General features: G+C 39.0%; 1 protein-coding gene and 1 long non-coding RNA gene across 6 annotated transcripts in view; one reads left to right on the top strand and one right to left on the bottom strand.

The window, feature by feature from the left end:
- CA10 (carbonic anhydrase 10) overlaps positions 1–26362 on the bottom strand; it is a 162367-nt gene that overhangs the window by 114009 nt on the left and 21996 nt on the right. For all 5 annotated transcript variants that reach the window (XM_065034788.1, XM_065034787.1, XM_065034785.1 and 2 more), the window contains one exon: positions 12529–12603. In XM_065034788.1, the coding sequence (XP_064890860.1) occupies positions 12529–12603 (75 nt within the window). The remainder of the gene's footprint in view (positions 1–12528; positions 12604–26362) is intronic.
- Positions 1–26362, top strand: part of LOC135575770 (uncharacterized) — a 62707-nt gene that overhangs the window by 16177 nt on the left and 20168 nt on the right. The gene's annotated exons all lie outside the window — the stretch shown is intronic.

Below are 26362 nucleotides of genomic sequence, written 5' to 3'. Positions count from 1 at the left end.
GTAGGTGCAAGTAGGATCGGGCTGGTTTGTTCTTTGAGGGTTGAATGATTCACGTTGTGTCTGAAATTTAAAATCAGCTCAAATTCTCAATTCCGCTGTCACTGAAAACATTGGTTTGGATACTGTACTCTAGATCATTGGCAAATGGCAATGTACAGGCTATTTTAAAATAATAAGAGTATTCTGAAATTACATGAAGATACCTAGAGCTGTGCATGATGTTTGCCCTGCTACCCAAGCACGATGAAACTACAAAAAAGAACAGAGTAAGAATTCTTTATAAATAATACTGCTGTAGGTCTTACATAAGGAATGCTATAGATAATATTTTTAACATTTAACACTCAGATGTTTAAAACTCTCTACAGATATAGGTGTATGTACATATATGCATGTGTCTGTTTGCACCTCAGCTGGAGAGCCATGTGGTAAAGAAGGTGGTTCTGAAAAACTTGAAAAAATCCCAGAAACCTAATGTAAGCATGAATAAAATAATTAATGTAGGGTGTTAAATGCTAGTGTAATTTAATATTGTGATGTTCTTCTTTGTAATTTGGTTTACACTACACAGTAGCTGGGTCTGTTTGGAGGTTTTGGTCGTTTTAGAGGAAGGAGATACAAGCAGCAGAATTTGATCACTTACTAGTGCAATGCCTAAAGCTACAGCTATTTCTGCTTATGCTTTGGACCACGCAGGTTTGTGAGCTCCACCAGGTGGCTGAATGTCCCCACTGAAGCAATGGGGCTCTCAGGATGAAAAATCCAACCGAGCTCATGAAAAACCTACACTGAAGTTTGATCATTTCTGTTAAGCTTATCGTGAATTCAGACTCTGACAAAGAACACATTTGGGCATTAGCTCAAAAAGCCAAGCAGGAGATGTAAATATATTTGGGATTATGTTCATTCATAATACAAAATTCTCCATATATTTAACAGTTGCTTTCATGCAAATTATGGCAGAGAGAGAATAAAAAAACCCCATGTAATGTGAGATTACCCACAGCATCTGGAGGTGATGCACAGTATCATCTTGGGGCCACTGAATATATCACAAAGTGAAGAGGCAAGTTAGGGAGTGAAAACACAAACCAAATTTAGAGTTTCTCTGAATAAGGACACTCAAATCTGGGTCTATTTATTAAACTTCTGCTGTAAAAGGAAAGAACTCCACTAAAACATGAATTCTCCTGCATGTTTAACACTGAAATATGGAGGACTCCTAGTGCAGTTCAAGAGAGTTTTAAAAGTCACATCAGGAAAAACTTTATCTCATAATCATAGAAGAATATGTACTGGGCTGGACTGTTTCTCACAGAAGATTCTGGCTATAAAAACACATATATCGAGCCATGTGGAGGGAAAGCGGAACTTTCCTTTACTGACATAAAACAAGACAGAAGTTCTTGTGCCATTCCTTTTGCCCTCAGTACAGAAAAGCGTCACAGAAGTCTTCATTTATTTTCTCTACCCAGGGATAGCAAATGGCAGGGCTTTCAACAACTGTTGTGTATATATAAGCATTGGAGTCATACAGAATGCAAAGAAGATCCCAGTAACACCCCAATCCCACAAACACAGTGTTTGCAGACAGGTGACGTTACCAGATTTAGTGCACTATTTCTCTCCAGAGGCTGATGTAACACAGATGATACTCTGTAGTTTAATACAGTTTGGAAAATGTGCCTGTAGGTGTGTGGTTGGTAAGCACAAATGCATCTTTAAAACACTTGTGAAAACATTTTCTTATTAAAGCCAGCTGATATTGTTCCAACAGCTTTGTATTTAAAAGCCTGTGACTAAGAATACCCTCTACTCCAATTATGAACAGCACGCTCCACAAAATTCTCACTGTAAATATATGTCCTAGGAGCAGTATTATGTAATAAGTAGCTGAAGGTGTCTTTATGGACATTATGCATGAAAAACAATGCAAACCTATGTTGCAGAACAAGGTCAAGCAGGAAATTAAAAATTAAATGCCAGTATCTCAGCTTCATGAAGGGCACAGTTTACCAGAAATCTTCCCTGAAGGAGGCAAGAAACAAGAACACCTCTCACTTGAACCCATTTCTTCTGCCTATACTGCTTTGTTGTCATTGAACTTCCTCTGGATTTGCATTTAATATGTGGTAGGGCTTGGGAGACAGGGGGTTAACTAATACTTCAGTTATTTACCCCACTTTCAACCCCTAAGAGAATAGAGAACTTTTTTCCAGGGACTAAAGTTCTTATTTAAAGATGATTTAGATACTTTGGAACTTTATAGTCAGAATTATGATGGTCTTCAGGCACTAAATGATACAGCAGGTGCCTCCTGGGATCTTCTTATCTTCTTGCCTAAGCAAGTTGGATGCCCAATTCATGGAGCCTTTGGGGAGAAACCTTGTATCTTATGCACTTAGCTCCTTTGCCTTGGCCAGTCCTTTGCATTTTAAAGCACTTAAATAGAGTTTGTAGATCTAGCCATCAATCTTAAAAAGCCACTGGGACTTAGACTGCTAAACCAGTTCTGAAAGTGGAAATGGTTAGGAAGAAAATATTCTGTATTTCAAGCTGGATTGTCTAAATCAAGAAGTGGTGTTTATGAAACTGAGCAATTTAATGATACGTACATTCTAGAGCTCCTTCACATCTTTATCTTTAGAACCTAGTAGTGTTTTAGGTAGAATTTTGAGGCAAGTTCTATGCAAATGTAAAGTATTTGGTATCATTAATGGATACAAATAAACATAAATACTCATGAGTTGATGTAACAAGCTAGAAGAATTTCTATGTTACCTTCTACAAATATTACTTGTAGCTCTGTATCCTTCCTTAAGTGTGTATCTGTGCGTGCCCAAATGTACTATTAATTCAAAGAAAGGTGTGAAAATAATTATGGAATCAGCATCAAAGGAGAAACAGTGGTAAGACAGATAGAAATCTGAGCATCATTAATACAGGAGAAGAATTTCATGTCTTTCAAATCAGTGCAATTTTGCCATGTCATGTTTTTCCTTTGGTCCTCTCCAGAACTCCATGAGGTTGCACTGAGTTAGAGGTGTAGGAAGAGAGTTACATCTCTGTGCACAACTCTTATCTCACTTCACATCTCAACAAATACATGCTTTTCATTGTCATCTTTTTCCCTCCTCTTAATTACTTTTTTAACTTGGCAGAGGAGTTGCATGAAAAGTAATGGGAAGTAAGCTAGCATGCAGTATGTAAAATTCCATTTAGAAATGAATTTGCACTGGACAGCATTCTTAACTGGGAAACTAGATCCAAGCAGTCAACAGTGAGATTAACATGACTATGGCCCTGAGACAGAGCCTGTTCAAGCCAAGAAAGGGCTCCAAGTGAGACACCACTGCTTTACTACTATACTCTCTAAAACTAAAAAGCCACAAGTCCTGCCACAAAGCAATAAGCCCATAAACATGAAATTACAATGAGCAATAAAATCTTGAGAGACTACTTGCTCTATTACTTTAATTTATACTCCTGTTAAGCAATTTTAAATGCACATTAAAATACCGGGTAATTCTAAAGATGTCAGTATGTGGATAATAGAGCCTGCCAAGGCCATGTAATATAAGTGTTTCAGCTATTTCCTATTAGAATTCAGTAATTTATTTCTTTATTTTAAGAAAGCCTAATTTAAGACTAGGAAGAAAAGCCATTTGAAGATTCCCAGCTGCTGGATGGGGAAAGTAAAATGGCATCAGAACTCACTACTGGGAAATGCAATAGTGAATGGGAATTCTGTAGCCATGGCCAACGTTGCCTAGATTGAAAATACAGAAAGGCTGACTACATTATCAGAGATGCTTTATCCTATGTCATATGCTATATTCTCCGAGTCATCCAGAGCAGCTAAATCCTGCAGCTCTAAATTGGAACTAAAGCTGGGAATTAGCCATCACTCTTATCTGCGTGTTGAAGGGCAGCTGGTCCATGATGTGGCTTCACCTGCAGCTGCCCAAGATTTGCAGGAGCAGCTCGTCTTGGAACGGAGCGTCCTGTTCATCCTCTACCTGTTAGTGCGGTGGGAACACCAGCACAACCCCGGGTGTGAAGGTTTATTCCTTCCATTCAGCCCCTCCCCTCCACAGGAAACAGAGGATGCAGCATCAAAATGGGATAACCTCAAAATCACATTATTAATGCAACTGTGGTGTAAACACTTTAGAAGATAAGAGAGGCTACACTGCACAGCTGTGTAAGTAATTTCACTCCAGTTAAAGAAGTTGGAAAGAGATGGTTTTAAATAAAACCACTGTAAAAAGAACACGATCTTTTAAATATTGACTTTTTTTTTAAAAGAATCAGTTATTGGGTTCCTGGTTCAAGGAAAGTAGCCCTTGAACCAGCAAGTGAATCCCAGTTTCTTCAGTGAGACCCATTTTCAGACAAAAGTAATAACCTTGGATTTTCATCACTGGCAGTGGCTTTGGTAGGGACTGTATCAGCCAGACTGGCTTTCTGATTATTCTAGTGTAGAAACAAAGTATGTCTTGTATGCAAGGAAGAAAAACCTCATCTTCTCACCATCTGATTGAAATGTCATTGTTTAAATGCTCGTGCTTTTTAGCCTTTGGGTTTGTTTTTGAACTGAAAGACAGTGGCTGTGCAATTGGCTGTGACTTGCCCTGCATATATCCACCTGTCTTACTTCTGAAGTGATAATACTGTATCAGATAATGTCAAACCTTCACTGCAAATAATCATGTAGCATTCTTCAGCTCTATTAAAATGAGCCTTTGAAATGGCAAATCTGGTACGCTCAGTTCATCCTCCTGTGCGTCTCTGTTGGGGCAGCTGTACCGCCTCGTTTCAGTCAGCCAAAAGACACGGCTTTCTCCAAAAGATCAGCAGGAACATCTTGTTTTCTCCTTTAATCACCAGCATAGGAGCACTAGGCAGACTCGCTTGATGACACAGGTATCTAGGTATCGTTTAATTCTCTCCCAGCCTCCAGACTGTTGCCTTGAACTCACCTTATCCATCTTTCTCTACCTACATCTCATTTAATATGTATAAAATGACCTCTCTCTGTAAAGACCTTCATTTGTCACCTGAGTGCCCAGAACTGAAGCTCCTAACTAGAGACACAGAAAAAGTAAAGTAAGGGGAGGTCACCAGAAGGTCCTAAAGAACCAGCTCTGTGTTGGGGTGGAACATTTCTCAGCAATGTGCTCTGCTGTCAAGTGAACAACTTCCAGAGTGACCTGGTTATTTTCTGCTACATACTTCAGTATTTTTCTCTTTTGACCCGATACTGAAGGGCTGTAGGCTGCGGTGTTGCCTACATGCACTTGTGAATTACAGCAGTGCCATTTGCACAGCTGTAGTTAACGACCTGTCAGGTTTCCCATTATGATGTTATGCTGTTATTTTCAGGGTTTATGTCCTGACTATAAAGTTGGTGACTGCTTGGTCTGGAAACACTAATGCATTTTTGTACATTTTATAAATACAAAACGAAAAAGCACCGTAATATAAAACTCCACTCTATTCAGAAAGGAAAAAGTGACAATTTAAAGTAATATTTTCAGTAGCAGAAAAAAACAATCAATAACATTCAGGAAGCTCCCTTCTCTGGCCAGAGTCATTAACTATAATGTGATTTACAGCTCTGAGCAGGGTCGGTAGGTAGCTGGAAATGCATTAAGTAGGTGACTGTATTTTACGGTGAGTTTCTTCATAAGAGATAGTAAATCTCTCGATGACCACAAGCAGCATGTACCCAGAAATGCCATGGTGGGGTGATGTTATACGATAGCTGTATTTTAATGTGTGTAAGTAACAGCAGTAAAACTTCTCCAAATAATTCCACGTACTTGTAGGCAGGCAGGCATGGTAAATGATGAGCATGGATTTTGCTCCTGAGTGTGTTCAATGGATTCATGGTTCAGTGAATTCACAACTGACCTTTTTAGAGAGGTTTTACAAGAGGAGGAAATTTTCACTGAGTACAAATGAGTAGTTTCAGACTATCAAGTCAATAGCAATCTGTAATTGAAGACTCTAAGTAATCCTACACATACATGGTACTTTCAGAAAGAAAGTTTTTTGCAGGCTGCTGAATAAATTTTATGATTTAACAATCCTTTGATTCCATATTTACAATGTAAATCATAGCGGTCTATGAGGAAAGTACTTGCATGTTACATGATGTATCTATCTGTAGGTAACAGATTTCCTTTTCTTTCTGAGCCCTTTCCCCATTTAGGCAAGGGACAGGATTTGACAGGGAGGTTCTTTATGAGTAACTCTAAAGCTTTTATTAACAACAACAAACAAGCAGAGTTACTCTGTGTAATCATACACAGACTAGTGGTGTGATCTTATTTCACAGAAGTTTATTTTAACCACAGATAAGGGTGTAGCTGCAGTGACTATATTTTCCTGTGTATGAAGTGGCAAATTCTACCCTAATGACACTAAATTGTACTAATGAGGTGCACAAATTGAAAACCGCATGCTGTATTAATATAAAGTCCTCTGTAGTGCCAGGTTCATCACCAATGGAACAGTTAAGAATAATCTCCCTGAAGTCACTAAAATATCCTAATGTAAATAGTCTCAGTGAAATACAACATGGATTTCTAATTGATAATTGCAAACTGTAATTGTAGTACTCTTTAAATATAATTGTCTTCATCAAAGCATTTTACAAGAGTATCTTTTGTAAGTGGGATAATGACAGGAGGATTGGTGTAGCAATCTCTTAGTATCACTCATTATCTCTATTTCCATGCTGTATTGTGATCCCTCCCTATTTCATCCCATACAGATTCATGGGAGAAGCAGCTAAACAAACATCAGCTGAAGCATTATAAACCTTCTCTGATTAAGTCCAACTACATGCCACCACACAAGACCATTATTAGCACAGAAAAATACTATTACTTGTTATTCTCTTTGACTTCTTTTTTTCACAAGACACTAATTTTCACTATACAAGAGAAAAACTATAAAGAAAGGGTGGTTTTAATATAGGGAGTCATGACTGTTACTATCAGTCTTGTACAAAAACTCATGCACAGACACAAAAAGACTACTACCAGGAGGTAATTAATAGCCGGAGTTCCAAGTCCCCTCTTTACATAATCAGCCATGGCAGATGTCATTACTCACTTTCAGTTTGGATTATTAGCTTAGAAAAGTTCCTTGGGTCTCTGAGCAAACACTAACTCTTCTATCAGATTTTTTTAATGCTTCGTTTCTACTCCTCTAAGACATGGATACCATCAAAATGTCTATTGACAAAGGGTGACAAGAAGTACTAATAAATTGTATGAAGAGCAGCCTGTCAAGGAGTAAGATAAAATAAACTTATATAAATATACCAATACATACACTCAGCAGCATCAAGACACAGGAGCCTTGCTGTCTGGCACTTAGAACTATCCTGAATAATCCTTCAAAGTAAGGACTGACAACCTTTCAGTTATTAATGACTTAGTCATGGACCACTGTTTAAACTGTTTTTTATATTTAGCTTGTCAAGAATATGATAAAACCTTTCCTGTATGCACCAGTATAACTGAAATTCCTTCCTTCGCTTTTAGGTCACAGTGAAGAACCTAAGAAAAGAAAGATTCCTAATATTAGCCTTACTTTTTTATTCCAACCCCCAAATTTTTGATGATACATGAGTGATCCTTCTTTTTTATGCAAAAGCTTAAGAGGATGTGCTTATGACAGCATGATGAACCCTTGAAAGATCACAGAGGTGGGCTTGCTGGCTTTTCACTTTTAACAAATTCAAAGTGGGCTGGGATAATATTTAAAAAAAAAATAAATTGCATTACATTTGCAGAAAGAGCAGTTACTTAACCAACAGTAAGTGTAGGTCTTCAAGATTCCATAATGATTGTAGATTCCATAGTGTGTAGGGCAGCAGATGTTTTGCATACTGTGCCCTGTTCTCCTGTTTGAGGATATAAATGCCCAAATGGTAACCACATCTCAGCTTCCTCTCAGCTAGAAGCCCTGTGGTAGCCCTGAATTAGTGCTGTGTAACTGCAAGGCAAACAGCAACCACTTCAGGAGAGTGGGAAGGAGAATTTTCAACGTCAAAAATTGGCACCTAGGTTAACAGCAGAGCTTGAGGTACAATAAATGACAAGGATCTGCAGATTACTGCCTTGAAGGAACCCCATATGAGCACATTCCTGCAGTAGAAAGGGACACTGCTTGTGTCCCAGCAGGAGGAACCTGCAGGTTCCTCAGGAGAGGCAGCAGCTGGTCCCACAGCGGGATGCACCAGCCTGCCCAGCGCAGTCTGCGGTGTACTGGGAAGATTTGGTCCTTGCAGTGCCAGAAACAGAGAGGAAGACAACTTCAATCATTTGTTCCTGCCAGTATAATGAAGCAAAGACTGAGATACAACTGTTACATGCAATTTTTCTTCTGTGGATATTAATCACAACTTAGGAGGAAAAAAAACACACCCAAGAAAGATAATAAGGCTGTGAAGAGAAAAACGATCTGAGACCACTTCAGCAAAGAACTGCGGTCCCACCAAAAGTTTGGCAAGGTTTAAAATTTTAGATTTTGAGCGTTCTTTACTATAGTTACTTCATATTGCTTGCCATGTAAAATTTATTTACTCGTTTGCTGAAGGAGTGAAGGAAGCTACGGGAAAAAGAAATAGTCTACCTGTTACTATTGGGCATAGAGCATCTACAAAGTCAGTTCTCTTTGACTCCACCTATTAAGTGTGGGCTTAGACTACCCGCCACTGGAACATTAAAGGTCAAAAACAGGAGAAGGAAACTGATACATTTAAGCCTTTTATAATGCAGTTTGGACAAGATAATTTGACTAACCTACTTACCCCATCAATCTCCTCTTTTTATTCCCTTTCCTCCCTTTTGTTCCTCCCTTTTATTCCCTTTAGAAAGGGAGTTTCTAAAAACCTCTCACTGTCCGTCGCCTTTGCATCTCTGGATAAGACCATTCAGAAAGGTGTAGCAGCAGCTTTTCTTCCTGTCTCGAGACCGACTGTAGTTATTAATTCAGGAAACAGTCTCACCCTAAGCCTCTAGGGAGATTTCTAGGTAATTCAAAGCTAGCTAGAAACTGGAAACCCACTAGAAGAAAAGTTCCTGTGCATATTGGGAAGCCATTGCAGAAGTTGGATGTAGCTGAAAAAGAAAATTAGCATATTGCTCGTTAATGGAGCAATTCTTGTTGGCACCTTCCTCTAAGGGCTAGTCACTGGCAGCACAAATGGCCCGACTGAAATTACAGCAAACAGGGCTGTCCTATCAGCCCAAGTGATTTCTGCCTTTGAAGTTAATTCTGCATTTCTTACAGGGTAGATGAGAGTTCAGCATTCAGCTTGGTTTGCAGCCCCAGAGAGGGATCGCTACAAAATTGTTTAAGACAAAGCCCTTAATCCTGCTTAATTACTAAGAGTTACTGGACAGACAAAAGACTGCTGGACCACAGCCAGATGCATGAACACCTGGTGTGTTCTCACCTGAATTTGCAAAGAATGTGTCCATTACATGGGCAAGATGCCCCTAGTGCACATCCTAGAATATCATTAAATTGGCACTTCTGTTCAGCAGCCACTTGTCGCATTTTCTTAAAGGAAAAAGCAAATCCTATTTCTCACACATACATCTTCAAAATCAATGTCAACTTTGATTCTTCTACCACTGCTATGATTGCGGTTGAAAAAGAACATTACAGATCACCACTCAAACATAGTATCTTGAATTATTTATCCATCTATTTGTGAAAGCAAGCAGATTCACATTTGTATTAAAAACAGGTAAATTCATAAAATGACTCACAAAGCCTGAAGCTTTGCATGATCAGAAGTTCAGAGACACAGGCAGAGATTGTTAAACACACTCCTTGCTGTAAATACGTATGGCATGGTTCTCTCAGTTATATCACTGACTTACCAAGGGACATTTCATCCCTCAGTAAAATGTGAGTATCCACATAACAGCAGTATTGGAGGCTTTGTCAGGAAAATCCAACCCGTGAAACAATTAGTCTGGTAAACTCAGCTTTAATTCAGACATAGTACCTATGTAACTCTTCTAATAAGGCTAAATGTTGACTAATTCTAGAGGCCAAGTTGTACCACATGGATTTGTACTTCCTTGTGAAGGTACAGTATTATATAGAACCACAACTGGATCCTAATATGCTAAATTCCACTTTGTTCATATTTAAGTTCAGGGATGAATCAAACCTTTGAGGTGTGAGTCACTCTTTAACCAGCCTCTTTACATTTTTATGGAAGATTTAAAATTACAGAGTTATTCTGATAGTCTCATTAAGTACAACGCTCCTACTAATGTGAGAGTGTCTCAAACCTCAGTGCTATAATTTGGTTACATATTATATGAAGACCTGTAAATGTTGCCATATTTGTATTAGAACTGAGGCCATCAAATGTCTCCCCTCAACAGTGCTCCTTTCTTCTTCCAAATTAAAAGCAGCCATCACATCTGTTCCTCACTGTTTTAAAACAATTAATTGTATCAATAATTCACTGAAAAGGGAGACAATGGTTTTACATTTTGGTTATATTTAATTATATTTTTTAAAAAGTTTCCTTTCTATTTACACTATTTGTAAACAGTCAGTTTTTGCAGAATCACCAAAGGAAGTAAGAAACCAAGAAAATCTTTGGTACAGAATGTATTTCCTTCAAGCTGTCTTTAACTGACAACCAAAGCTGAAATATTATACATACTAACCTAAGTTCCAATCAATAAGTGAATGATTTCCAGAATCTATGCTTTATCACCCTGAAGAAATGAAGTGTTCCAATATATTGCTTTCTAAAAGAAAAACTGCTATTATTGTTGCAGTAAATAATTATATATGGCTGGTTAATTCTTCAGAGCTGGCACCAGCCTGAGTGATTTTGCAGAGTGTGTGCAGGCTGTTCCAAACGCGGCTGTAGCTCAGACAGCACCACTGTTTGCAGTGACATGAAAAACACAGCAGACGGTGAGCGATGCTGCAGCCTCCTCAAGTCCCAAAATAAGACTAGAAGAAATGTTATGGGTGGTACAAAAGGGAGCAATGCAGGAGTAGCCATCAGCAGGCTTATGTTTTGTATTATTTAGGCAGCCAAACTAAGTGTTAACCAGTCTCAATATATGAAATAGACCCCTATGTGACTGGAGGATGGCATAATACATGTGCTTTTCAGAAAGTTTGTGTTATGTTCGGGTTTTAAGTTTGCCACTGTTTTACAACATGTCATTTAAGGTCTGAATCCCAGAATCCGAGGAAAGAAAAATCCAGATGATCATATTATATTAGAAAAGGATTCAAAATATTTTTTTCTCTAAAATTTATCCCAGAATATAGTGAGTTTGTGATTTGGGGAATGTAGTGAAGAATGTTTCGATTTTTATGAGCTGCTCAAAGATAAATCTGTGCAGGATCCAGAACATTTGTTAGGACTTGACTAAAATACTATGAAAACAGAATATTAAGAGCAAAACCTAATGAATGGCATATTCTAACCTCGCCGTATTGTGATATACTCCTCAATGCATTCTTACACAACTATACATGAAAGAAGTGAGAGTTCAAAGACAGACAGTGCCTTTGCTTTGAAGTAGGCGAAAAGTACTCGCAGAGCCAAAACTGTGACAGACAAACTCCAGCAGCTCATCCTGGAGTGTTTCACAATGCCAGCACCCTCAATTAGTCATCTCTGTGCCTCTGGTTGCTCCCCCAGGCAGCTAAAGAGCTGGATCGATGTCAATCATATTACCTTAGGTGCCACTTTTGAACTGCAGTGACAGAGTCTTGGACAAAAATTCCTTTCTAATATCTTTGGGGGTGGTAACTTCAGCCCTGGGACAGGACAAACAGCTGTGGGAAGGAAATATCTTAGCAGATGGCTATAGCCGTTTGCTTCTGTGCACATCAGTCAGCAACTTGGGCTTGAGCTCCTCAGACTGCCCCGCAGCCATCACCTCTCCGCTGCTAATTAGCATCTCATGCGAGATCCCACATGTGACTGCTGACATTATGGATCATCTTAGTATGCACTACCATATCCTTTGTGATGCGTTAGTCTGAGATCATAACCGTAAAATGCATCCTTGAAATGCTTTATTTATGGTTTTCGAAGACTCCAAAATCTAGACGGTGCTGAAAACTGTTGTTTGTTCTGTAAAAATTAATGGGATTTCTCTCTTCTGCTGAGGCTTGCAGGTTTCAGAGTTGAATTTGAAAGAAACATAACAGTCTGCAAGACATGTGCCCCAAACTACCCTGGCTTTCTGCATGGTTGCTTCAGTGAGCTGCTGATAATTGTCCTTCTGGACCAATTCTTGAGGATGTGTGCTAGATTAGTCCAATATTCAAAATGTTTGCGTAAGTCAGGGTTCTCTCAGAAAGGAGGTGTCTCTCCACACACACACACACAAATCCAACCAAACAACAACAAAAAAAGCAAACCCAAAAAATCTCCTCCAAACCCAACTATACTAATTCCAGTGAAAAAATATTTAATAAAAACTAAGATTTTTAAATTACACTTACCTGGAACAAAGCTTCCCTGGACCACCTCCTTATAGGCCCACCAGCCTTCATGGATTTTTGGTGAATTTTGTTGAGCTAGAAAGACATAATGAAAGACAGCAGAAAATTAAGGCAAGGCATGGGAAATATTTAATTACATAAACTTTGAAAACTCTAAACAGGGTATAGTCTTCTAAAGAAGAGCCATTCCTCAAGTTCTTGAGTGATGTTTATTCAACATCTGTATCTTACAGGACCTTTTCCCTGCTTCTCATACAGAAAAACTTAAAAATTCAGGTAGAAAATGAGGATCTATAGCGCTAATGATGGTTTCTGTGCCACCCATAAATTCAGTATGGGATAAAAATACAGAGAAAAAGAATGGGCTCAGATACAGTAATCAATATCTAAGTCAAAGCTGGTGGACTGAAAAGCGGTTTCTCCCCTTTCTTTCCCAACTTCTCCAACAATCTCCCACTTTGGAGAAGTGACAGGCGAACCACGGGCAAAGCTGTGTCTATAACCACTTCTCCTCTCATCCAATGTTCCCATGAGTTCCAAACCTGGAACAGAAATTCAAAGCCCACAGCTTCACAGATCTTGGCTTATGCTATAAAGCTGAGGCAGGACTGTCATTTTTGTTGCTCTCTTCTCTGTCTGCTCTGTCACCCTGGTAGCCAGGCAAGGTACCTGCTTCTGTTCCACATGTGTGACATCCAGCTCCATTACAGATGCATTTGATAGCACAGTGCAGTAACACATCTAAAGGTTTCTTTGACCAATATTCTGAAGGCTGTAACAATAAAAGTGTAAACTTTGGATAAGGTTTGCCACTGATGAGACTGTTGCTTAATGACTTCTCTAAATTCCTGAAAAGCCAAGAGTAGAAAGGCCTTGATCAGTCAGCTTGCTTCCCATAAAGTCGCTACTTCTCTTTGTCTTCAGGGAAATCAGAACCAGAGCAAATTTTGTGGTGAAAATGTAAGATCCCTGTTAGTTGGAAATACTTTCAAAGCGCATAGAGACACACAGCAAGACAAATGTGCAGTTGATTTCCATAGCAGAACAGAGCTGATAAGGAAATATGTTCTGCCTCCACTTGTATTTTGCTTAATGTTTTTATATTCAGAGCAAGTCTCTTTCACTGAGCTACAGAAAGCTCAGCTACTTTGTGTATCATTAGCTTAAATTTGGGGTTGGTTTTATCTGATGAGATATTTTCAGTCTCTTGCACTACATCCAGTATTTTTTAACACAGGTACAGAGGATGCTGGATTTAGCACCTTTCTGTGGCAGTTTCATTTGTAGATCGCATGTTATATACAAAAGACACAATCACCCCAGGAATAGTGCCAGCAATATAATAAAAATTGTTGTCATTAAAAATTACAAAGAGAGTGTGGCATTCGGACTACAAAGAATACAAGACGAGGACCATTACATACTGTTCTACCAGTAACAAAACAATATTTAGGATTTAACTGACTGTAAATTGCAGAAGCAAAAGTGAAGCTGAAGTTAATTAAACATACTGACAGAAGGACCAACACTCTGCTTTAATAGAAATCCAGACACACCAGTGGAATGAGTTATGAGTGGATGCACATTTCTCATGCAGTACTGATGCTTGTTCCAGTAATTGAATGGTGACATGTTAAACTGAAAGGACCGTTCCACTGTGCACTCTTTACAGTTTGCAGATGACATTATCTTCATTATTTTAGCTTTTATACCATTGCCTAGAGAACTCAAACTGTGTATGGATTTGTTGCACTGGACTGTACTACAGCAGCATTTGGAAAATGGCACATCCCAACTCATAATCAAAAATATATGAGCAGCAAAATATTCATATCCAGTCTGAACTGCAATTTTTTTGGATCTCAGCACTGGTTTATGCAGGTTGCTTTTATGCCTTTATGCTCTGCAACAGAAGTCCTTAAAGATTTCCAGATGCTTCAGCAATAGGAGAGGATACTAATATGTGAGTCTCAACAAAGCACAGCAATCATTCTTCTACTTAAAATGTCCCAGAAAATTCCATTGCATTAAAGTGCATCTAGCAGCAATACACAGAGCTAAAGCTGGTTCAGCCAACCAAAGGCAGCTGCATTTTAGAAGTGGGTGAAAAAAGCACGTATGTAAATAGAGGGAAGATGGGTATTTTCAAATGCACCTGCTTTCTGTCAGTGTTCATAGAAACATACACAATCAAAAATGTGTTGCTTTTGCCCACTCTGTGGCCAGTCTAAATGATATATGCCAGCTCCAGAAGAAAAATATAATCCATTATTCAGAGTTTAAATTAAAGCAAAATCAAAGGAGGCCGACTCTGCAGCTCTGCTTCAGTTTGTTGCCCCAACGCTTAGTAAAGCTACTTCCAAAAGCAATATCATGAAAAATACGATTTTTGTCATATTTTCCCCAATCTGTTGCATTAGTATGGAACAGACTGCATCAGATGTGCAAGAAAATTAGATTATTAAAGCTTTGTACTAAATAATTGGATGCCTGTGCAGTTGCTTCAGCTATCAGAGAAGAGCACGACCTGGCATTACTCTGCACATCCCACAGATACCAGATCCTTATCTCTTCAATACACATGAAAATGAAACGCATAAAAAGGAGTATGATAAGCAAAATAAGATGTTGTACCATAGCCATATAAAATATGTAAGATGGGGCAAGAGCAACACCAGGAGTCCTGCAGATTTACAGAGAACTGAGGCCACTGAGGAAATCAAGAGGAAGGGCTGGTGGTGGCTGTGAGAGAGCAGCGAAGGAGACAGTCCCCACTGCCACGCTCTTTCTTGAACCCTGAAACCTCAATGTTTTATACCAGTTCAGGCAAAACATCCTGCAAAATAGTGCGGAGAGTGAGGGAACACAGATCTCCACTCTGCTTTGCATATGAAACCTAGCTTGGTGCCAAAGACTGACTCCAATGGATCCTACAGGGACTTTGCTTAGAAAGGAAAAAGATTTATAAAACTAATTTCTGTGACTGCAGAAGGAGGGGGTCTGGTAAGGCCAGAGTGGAAAGTTTGTCTTCCAAAATCTTCTAAACCATTACTCCAATCTATGTTATACAAGTGGGCAAGAGGTCTTATTAAAGGAGAAAAAAGCTGTTCTCTGTTTTTGAATCATACTCAGACCCATACCTGGATTAGTAATGGGACAAGGGAATATAAAATTAGAATGAGCAGACATATGGACAGTCCTTGCTGGGAGTCCTATCTGGGACACTTACACCTGTTGCACATGCAACACGAGGTCTCTACAATTGGTGTATCGGTGCCCATCTGACAGAATGGCACTGAGCCTGGGTAAACAGGTTCAACCTTCTGGCTCAGGAATTGTTGCCAAGGAAAAGGATTCTTCGTATGTACCACCTCATGACAGTGAAAATAGCAAAATTCTCTCCAAATCCTTCTTCTTTCAGTTAAATTACTGTACCTCTCATTGCAATTCTCCCCTCTTTAGGACCATAAACATGTGCTTGCTTTGTGGATCCTGATACTCTTGTGTTACCACCAGAACTCTCTAACTCTTCTATGTCAGCAACTGTTTTTTGGCATGACCTGTTACACACGGTACTGAGGAGACAAAAGGGCTAGAAAGGAATTCTGTATTCCACAAGAGGGTTAAATATCTTAAAAAAAAACCCAAAAATTCTGATATGTCAGAGACTTCTGGTTTTACCACTAAAACCTAGAGTATGCCATTTGCTTCCAAGAAATATTGTTGCTTCTGCAAGGCACCAAAGTAACCAGGCCCATCTGAACAGCCCCAGAGCTGTTAGGAGCAGGTTACCTGCACAAGCAGCTCTGCAATGGCAACAGCAGCATCAGCGCTGGATTCTGCCATTCGCAGGGACAGTGCAAAATGCCACGTTTGTACAAAGTGCTAGAGGATATTGGATGACCTCCATTTGCTACGGCGTCCTCTCTGAAATCACTAGTATCTGAGATTAGTAGCTCTGCTGATATAACACCATTATGTCAGATCTCTTTCAGTGCAGCTGCTGTGGAGGAGACAGGATATTTATTTGGAGCTGATATGACACGTGTTGCTTTCATTTTGTCAGATTATTGTAGGTATATCTCATTGTGGAGCATAAAATCACAGGCTAAGTTCTGCAAGATGTCATGCATTTTTGTTTCCTAGTGACTTCCATGTATAGGGAAATAGCATGGTACAGGATTATAAAAAAAGTACAGTAAATGCAAACAGCAAAAGAAGCCAATGCCCTATAAAGTCATCAGTTAACTGTATCCAGTTTAGAGGTTAAAATGAGTAGGTTTATGTTTCAAAGAGAATCTGTTGCTCAGTCAGTAAAACTATTTTAAAATCATCAGATAACATTGTATCACATAGCAGGTACCATGGTGCAGATGCTCAAATATCTGCATATAATTTGCAGCACAAAGAGATCTTCATCTCATTGGAATGCTAATGCTGACATAATATAAAATGCTGTAATTAATACAAAATACCCCTCAGTAAATATGCTTATTTGCGAGATATCAACAAGTCATTCTACAATTACTTATTTACTTTCTATACTTAAATAAAAGATAAAAAGCCTTGTATCTGATGCTATCATTTAGGTCATTCACATGTGAGCATAAGCCAAGAGTAGAATCCTGCCAGACCAGAATTCTCCATTCACTTTACTGCCATTTCACACAGATAAAAAATGCTGCACTGAGGAGAACCAGGCTCACAGCAGCTAGGAAACATTTTTTTTCATCTGAATTTTATTGATCTGATCTCTTCTGATCGCTATATTAATCACTCTGCCTGCTTATCCCTCCTTAATTTACATCCTAAGAGTCTTGCTTCTGATAACCTGGCTAGCACTGCCCTGGCATTAAATGCATATTAAGGTTTTATCACTGTTAACTCTTCTGCATAGTTATGAGATTAAAAGAAGCTGCAACTATGAGCCGTATAGTTTCATAATAAACTTAGCGCAAACCATTAATTCACTGCTAATAATCTAATACGAAACTCACGGAAAAATTACCTAGTGCTTACTACAAGAAAAATAAATCCTCAAATCTGCTATCAGAACGGTGAACACTGAAATGAAAGATATAATGATAAGGTATTAGAAGGTGGTATGATCCTCACTTAGATCCACACTTTGTGTCCCACAGACTATGGGCTTTACAGGCCTGATCCTGCTTCTCTCCCAGCCACCAGGAGCTATTGCTTGTAATTCTGTGTGACTTTCCATTACCGATTTCCATAGTTCACTCTGAGCAGCTTCATTGCTCTCAAGGTACCTTCTGCAGTCATTGACAAGTAGTCCAAGATTGCTGTGCCTGTGACAGAAATTAAAATTGGAGGAATCTTCCTGTAGTGTTTCAGAAGATCATGTGTTCTAATAGAAAATGAGGCCTACAGGGAATAGTGCAGGGTGGGTACAAAAGGAAAAAAGCTATAAGCTCTAAGTTTAATCTTTTTTGCTAAACTCCATTTCCAGAATCTTAGGTAATGGACATACTTTGTAATTAATTTAAATAGCTTTAATAACTACATTTTATATGGTTATTTTTCACACTGTTAAACCCAAGGAATGGGCTGCCTAAAATGTGTAGGGAAAACAGGCTTTCTCATTCTAAAAAATCAGTTTCAACATCTCCAGTCATAGAAGGAGCTGCTTTTGCCTCTTAAAGCAAATGGAGTACACGTGTATGAAGTGGACCCAACAGCAGGGGAACTAAGCAGATGCAATTAGCTGAAGATTCAGCCCTCTATAATTAATGTTCAGTTTGTTTAAAACAAGTCTGTACATAATTGCAGCTATTATTTAAGATGTGTTTATGCAGCCTTTTTATATCAAAAGAACCTAACAACACACACTTCAGGCACTATATAAAGCATCATTTATAAGTACATAGTTATAGGACAAGAAAGGTTAGTCTGCTTATGAATATTACAGCCTACATTGTATGCATCACCATATGATGAGGGAGGAAAAAGAAAACAAAGGATTATAAAGGGATCAATAAATAAAATGCTTTCACCAGCTATGCCAGATTTTTTTATTTTTTTGGATAACGTTTTGCTCAGAAAACATGCAAATGCTCTTTCATTAAGTTAATACTTTCCAATTCCATAAATCCCTCTTCCACCATCCCCATGTGTAAAAGCTCTCACTGCTGCTGTGAATGCCAAACAGTATTCAACGTAACCAAAATGGACGTGACCTGTTTTTATCACATCAGAGGGCAAAAGTAAGGCACTATCATGGGAACTTTGCTATGGCACAGAGACTTGGCTATTCTGTGCATTTTCTATTTATTGTAATTTTGTTTCCTGATAAGATTCCCATTAAAAACCTGGACTAAAGGGTGAGATTTCACACAAGCAGTCTCATATATATGCTGGTAGTTGTGACAAACAATTTGGCATAACATTACAACATAGCTAAACATGTCCAAAACCTCATGAATACAATTTGGTCTCAGTGTTTTCCAAAGTCTCTGACAGGAGTGTCAGCAGACACAATAGCCCACTCTGTGTTGTGTTAGATGGGGTGGTTCCTCTCCAATAAGTTGTTTAATCATGTCTAGATATAAAGTCTGAAGAGCTCTATAAAATAATGCAGTAAGAAGAAGCAAGTTACCTTGTGATACTCACTTCAGAATAGCTCTGCATGCCCTCCAATCCCATTAATTTCAATGTGGTTTGGGGACACGCAGCAACTTCAAAGAAATGGCCTCAATATCCTTGAACCTTTAAAGTTCAATACATTATTAATGCTAAATTAATAGGGCTTCCTTTAAAAGGAAACCACTAAGTTCCTTCCTTAGAAGCACATATGATATTGATGTCTCATCAGGTTTCTGACCCTGGCTGCTCTCTGTATCCTCTAACAGAAAGTTCCCCATCAGGAACAGTACAAACAGGGGACTGTCCTGTTCACTGCCACAGGCAGGTCTTTCTTTTCTTTTCCCAAATCTTTGGCTCCAGGAAAGAGAAATTATTTCTTCAGTAGTCTTCCCATGAGGGAGCTGTGCCTAGAATTTAAGTATTCATCACTGCTTAGGCAAACTCAAGGGGAAAAAATAAAGGTCTTTCAATTAACCTCAAGACTAATGGCACAGCATCAATATTAGGTGCTTGATCCTACAAAATACACAGTAGCCTCAAATCCCACTGAATTCTACTGCACATGAAAACTTGTGGTCCAGAACGTGATAAGGAAGCATTCTGAAGAGCTACAGCATATGCAAAGAATTCATAATGCTTAAGCAATAATATTATGAGCTTTTTCCACAATCTTAACAAAGGGACATATCTGAATAAGAGGGAAGGCGGCTGCCTTCAGTCTCCCTTCAAAACTATGAATGGCAACCTATAGATCTTGTATATACATTACTCTAAATTCAGCCAACACAACATGATGCGCTTTCCTGAGACAGGAAGAGTCATTTTCTCCTGGCTAATATAGCTACAGAGAACCATCACAACAAACAACACAAAGTCATTCAAAAGCTAATAACAAAGGGGAGGCAAAGTTATTTTTATTAGACTGAGTTGTGTTCAGAGACCCAGATTTCTAGTGATCCTGGGGTGGACAGGCAGGGCTCTAATCCAGATCATCTCACAGCTCACGGCACTACCTAAATCCTCAGCACTTAACGTTATGTCCTGGTGCTTTCTGAGATCACAAAGTCAAAAAAAGTGTTTTTCTGGACATATAACAACAGCTCTGCTAGCGTCAAGAAGAAATCTAATGTCAAAGGATAAGCCAACATATGGATCCATTTCAGGCAGCGGCATCAGGACAGAAAATGAACCCATCATAATGTGCCTTTATTGCAATTGCTCTTCACCATGACCACTGCAGTTTAGCAGTTTCTTAGCAATAGTTGGTTCTTGGTTACTAGACATTTCTTAACAGAATTGGGGGAAATTAAAACAACTACATAGCTATTTATTCTGAATTGATAAGTGACAGCCTTTCTTCCAATAAGTAAAAGTACTTTCAGTGGTGTTAAGATGATTGTGATGTATTTTTCAACATAAAGTACTGTTTCAGACTAAAGCAGATCTTGACTTGCTCAAAATGTTTCTACATCATGCAGATTTTCAAAAGAGCCTAATTTATGCATATTCCCATTACTATACATGGCAAGCATAGAAGAATCTTAAATATCAATGAGCTCATTAAATTCCCTTTAAACTGCCAAAAAGGGTTAGGATGATCGGGTTTGTTTCTGTGTGCTACCGAACGACGAGATGTCATGTGCTATCAACAATTCCAAGGTCCACGTTAACAATACAGGGGGTTGATATACTTTTCCTTCACTCACATTCCTGGAAAAAAATGGTGGGAAATAAGTGTATATTACTGGAGGCAAGAAAAAGGACTAAAGGATGGTTGCTTCTGAGATAGCTGGGGCAAGCCAAAGCAACTCCTAACAAGTAATGGTTGTTATAGGCCCCCAAAAGCAAGCAAACACTCTGGCCCTGCATCATGAAAAGCTATCCAAGGTTGCAAAGTGCCATTATACTTCCCCACTATGTCATTAATGAACCACAAATTATTTAATAAAACAAAACACACAGATCAGAATCCCATTAGTATTAAACTGGTCACAAGATAAATGTGAACATTGTGTATCACCAGCATTAAGTTTGCATAAATTTAATGGACAACACAAGAGGCAGCTTAGGAAAGTGGAGAAGAAAATAAAGTAGTCTTATCAACACCTCAACCCACTGATGTCCCTGTAACCCAAATGATGACAAATAAAATGGAATACGTATATTTCACTACTGCTTGCTTACCTTAAGTAACCATCAATGTTAAGGTGAAAGGTTACCCAAACCTGGAAAAAGTGAAGAAAAGCAGCTTTTTTTCCGAGTTCTAAAATCAGAGATGGGAAATAATTATGGAAAATTTGTACTGCAGTGGAGGAACCGAGGAGCAGCAAGAGAGAAAAATCATTCTAGTCAGATCAGCTGCCAGGGTAAGACAAGACAGATCAGAAAAGAACCTATCCAATTCATCTCAGCTGCCAGCCATGTTGTGTTATATAGACATTCCTAATTCATTAATTACTGCTTAGATACTACAGTGATGACAGCCATATAAATACCTGAATGTAGAGCTTTTACTGGTTTATTTTGGACTGTTTTCAACAGACATTCCTAAAAAATGTACTAGTTGGGAAGCATCGTTTGTTTGTGTATCCCACTTGTCAGGTGAAGATGGGGAGGAATGTTTTTCATTTTTTTAAAATTTGTCATGCTCTCAGTCGTGACGAGACAAATCACCCTCCGTGCCTCCCCCTACACACCATTTTTGCTTCCCTGCAGTTCTGTGGAATATCCCTCAGAGATTACTTCAATCATCCATCTGTCCACCGTTGTGTTTATCCACTGATCCTGGAAGAAGTCATCCCCTTCCCCCTCTCTGGATTGATTCCTGAGGTAGCAGTGTTATTCTGGCACTCTGCTGCTATTCTGTTATTCCAATCCCAACCAACAATATTCTTGGCTAGAAATGATGCAACTGTGTCTGCCTTGGGTGACTGCAGAGAGCAGCTTTACCCTTCTGAACTCCACTAAATTTCTTGACTTCTTGGTCCTTGCAAAGCTGTCCCCTATTCAGTCTCAGCCACTTTAGCCATTAGTCAAGGGCAGTGATATGCTGCTTTCCTCTCTGTCATTTAATTTTGAAGTTAAGATGGAAGGCATTTCACCCTGGTTGTGATGCCTGTACCTGCTTCATTTTGCTGATCTAGAATTTTAATCACTTGCTAAATTATTGATGCAGAACTCCCAGGTAGGGGTAAAAAAAAAGCACCTTCATTAGGGTATCTGTTCTTCATAGCTTTCTCTCCTTGTCTTTGAGAGATGAGACTTTGGACATAGATAAAAGAAAAATAAAAAAGAGTAGGCAGGAATTAAAAAATTGTATTTAGTTCAAGGGAACTGTATGGAGGAACATGCCACTGCAGAGATTTCATCAGGGATTTCCCAGCTTGCCTGTTTCTCATCTGTGTGGTACTGTTTCTTCCAAATCAAAATCTACAGAAGTCTCAGACAGTCTTTTATTCTTGCCTGTAGCAAGAGAAAGATTCTTTTTATTTTTGTTTAGTGAGGACAAAACCAACTCAGGACTGGAAGTGCAAGCTGTAGATTTTAAATGTGTATGTTTCCCTCCTTATCAGCCCGGCATATCTAAAGCAGAGAGACCTGGTAGTTTCCAGTGCCCTTTGAAAACCAGACACGTTGCACCCGTTACTGAGGTTTCTTCCATATTATATATATATATATTTACCTCTATTCTAAATACTTCTAAAGGTCATCTTTTTTTTCTAACCCTTTTTATTGTTAAATGTTCCATCTTTGGCCAAGACATTGACTGAAAGAAATGAAATAAATCTTGGGAGCTGTTGCAGCTTTGCCTCCTGCACCCTCCATGGGGCAGAAGTTCTGGAGACAAGACTCATAGCAGCAGCTGAGCCATAAACACCAGCTCCCTACCAACTATTGTGAGAACTACTGCTGAATATGGCAGCAGTTCAGAAAAACCCGCCCATCAATGAGACTCATTGCCCACATCATTTAGTTTATAAAAATGCTAAACGGTTGTCCATCTCTTGATATGTACAGATACTAAACTTCAAAACCACAACCATAGCGCAATAGTACAAATTAATATACTCCAACAGCAGTAAGTCCAAGAACCTCAGTACAACAGCTTTCGAAATATCAGAAATAGGGAGAAACGTCCTTGAATTCAGGTCAATTCAGAGAAGTGTTGTTTCTTTCAGTTAAGATTCTTATTGTATTCAATTCTGATCAGTGAATGCTTCAAAGAATGATTCAGGATAACTCTGGCAAATTCATTGCTGTGCAGCTGCCTGAAGAACACACGACATGCCCTGGAGACACAGACATCCCAGACCCGATTATCTACAAACAAATGCCGGCTGAGTCCTCCACATATCCTGAGCATTGTAGATGGGAACAGAGAATAATGGGATATGCAGACCTATAGATCTATTCCATAAACACAGCATCTAACAAAAATCATGTCCTGGTGTCCTGTACCTGCCTCCTTCCCTGTACTTCAGCCTTTGCCACTTAAGCCTTGAATTTATGGATGCAGAAGGCATTGCAGGTAGAGATGAAAAAGGCACGGCTGACCAGACTGCCCACTTCAAAGCATCTGCAGAGCTGAAAAGAAAGTATCAACCACATTCTGCTGACAACTGACTTGTCATTTCCTTTACTATGATGTGCTGAAGTCACACATGACGTATCTATCTAAGCAGATCCAGACTGCTGTGTTTCTCAGCAGGTCATACTGGCTATAATACACAACACCAGGCTAACTTGGCTCTGTGGCTGCAGGATCAGATCTGGCTTGTGTCCAGGTGGTGAGGAGCACAAGTAGATAAGGAATGGGTGGAAAGGCATGTAGAAGTCAGTACAATGCTGATATGAGAAGTCAGACTCTGTAGGAAGTTCAGTTACTTCCAGTCCTTTGATCTTTCACTGGAACAGACTGAATTTTATGCATAACGTCTCAGCTACTCTATAAACTCAAAACCCACTTGAAATAACCTCCCGAATGTTAGGCAAACTAGTCAGGAGATTAGCAGGCTTATTAAAAAAATATTTGGAATACTGAAATTAATCTAAAGCAAACAAACTTTTGTTTGTGTTGAAAACAATGATGAAAGTTTGAAATAAGTCTCATAGACATTAAAAACGTCACAGTAGCAGTGAGAAGAACCTGACCAAATTCTGCACATTTTACTTCTCCCCTTTGCACAAATGCCTGCCAGCTGTTCATGAAACTCTATATGGCAGATGAATAATGCACACAGATCAAAGTTCACTGCATCTGGCTGGGTGACCATACAATTATGCAATGAACAATACTACTGACTCTGTAAACTTGATTTTGAGCCCTGTTAGATGGATGCTTAGGGTGAAAATTGGATGACAAAACTGGATGCTTGGAAAGGATCTTACACCAGGGTCCTTTATCCAGCTTTGAGCTTCACACCAGGCCAGGTTCACTGCAACTGCTGTGCTGCAGTGCCAGGTTTTCACTCAGCTACACAGAAAACTAAGCTCAGTACCAGAAGATGCCAACTTACTTCATGTTAGTTAGACTGATCCCCACCCTGCCACGCATGCTTGGAGTTGATCCAGCCACATACCTAAAAGGAATCATGTGTTTTCTTAAATCCTTATGGTGCTGTGTATGTGGCATCTGTTTGTTTTTTCCCCAACACAACTTTGTGCAGCAATATGTTGATAAGACTGCTCTTATTTATTTTTTGTACTTTTTGCAGCATCAAAAAGTTTGTAGAGGTCATTTGCTAGAAATAGTACAAAATACGGATCATCTCTATCCAAAAACTTGAGAGACCTCATTACTTAGCTGGAGAACACACAGTTCAACCATGGCTGCACCCGCTTCAAACCACTCTAGTGACCTTCAGACCTTAGCCTAAACCCTTTCTGTATGTGTGTCCATTTTGCAATGTTTGACCCTGTCCTGTCTTCACCTCCTGGTTCTCAGTTTCACACGTTTATGGTCTTCTTATCAGTACATCACCATATATAGGAAGCTTGAGACTATAACTCTTAGTAATACAAGCAGTTAATGTAACTCAGTTTTCTTGTACAAGTAACAACTAATAAGATTCTACAAGTAACAACTAATAAGATTCAACAAGAGTGATGCAGCACTCCACAGAACACAGCATTTTGATAAATGGTGCTCTCATAGCAGCTTACACTAGGTGCATTCTAAAACATTTAGACTGATAGGAATTGTTCTGACGACTTCAAATACACACTGAATATGGTTCCAGAACAAGCAAGGGTTTTTTTCTGACCCATCTGTATCACAATCTTTCTTTAACTGTGATTTCCCTAACTGCAAGCCAAGGCAGATAGAAAGAATGTGGCACTGGACTTGCACTATCGCTGCACAGCTCAGCTGGTTAGATGTGGGGCTGTGCCAGCAGCAGATTCCCCCAATAGTGATAATATTTACTTTACAAACACGCACCATTTCTTTTCATTATTTTCTGCCATTAGGAAGCAGCCTGAGTGTGTGGGAGATGTCAGGACAGTAAATAAAACAACCACCTCTGATATTAAAGCAGTAAGCGAGGTCTGTTTACTCCCCAAAAAGCAGAAGACTACTCAAACAAAAATAATCAATTTGGGGTTCATGCTTTCTTAAAATATGCTTTTCTTCAAAGACAACCTCATAATTCCCAATATTTATCCTTGCAGTCATGGGGCAATATTTATTCTAACAGTCTTTGTAGGGATAACAGTGGATTGGATTTGAGTTGAAAGGAGATCCTCACCCTCCCCTTCCCCCTACCACAGAAATAGCTTAGAGTAAAAGAGCATATTTCCTCCTTTGAGTGGCATTTAATTATTACAATTGCAAAAATTTTTGGTGAATTTGGCAGGAGCAAAATGACAGTTTGGCATGACTGGCAAACTGTATCTTTACCACGTAAGGACGTCAACATTTTCTTTCCGTTAATTCTTTTGCTAGCTAGTGTACATCAAAGAGTCAAAAAAACACCTACAGTTTTTTTCTACCATCAAGCTACATTACTGAGTATTAAAACAAACAAAAACCCAGAAGACTAGGCATTCAATTTTGGAAATGAAGTCAATAATCCAAAAGTGATCACTAATCGCTTTTTACCACACAGCTTTAAAGAATTTTCAACAGACAATTATAGACTTGTCACAGATCAGAGGCTAAGTGCACATTAAAATGTTAGGCATCAACCAGTCCATTGCCATTAAACACAGCGGTAATCCACTGACAGCACTG

This window comes from Columba livia, chromosome 18, assembly GCF_036013475.1.
Source record: "Columba livia isolate bColLiv1 breed racing homer chromosome 18, bColLiv1.pat.W.v2, whole genome shotgun sequence".
NCBI classification, from domain to species: domain Eukaryota; kingdom Metazoa; phylum Chordata; class Aves; order Columbiformes; family Columbidae; genus Columba; species Columba livia.
The sequence above is the reverse complement of the archived record's forward strand: the minus strand, read 5'-3'. Positions and strand labels throughout refer to the sequence as shown.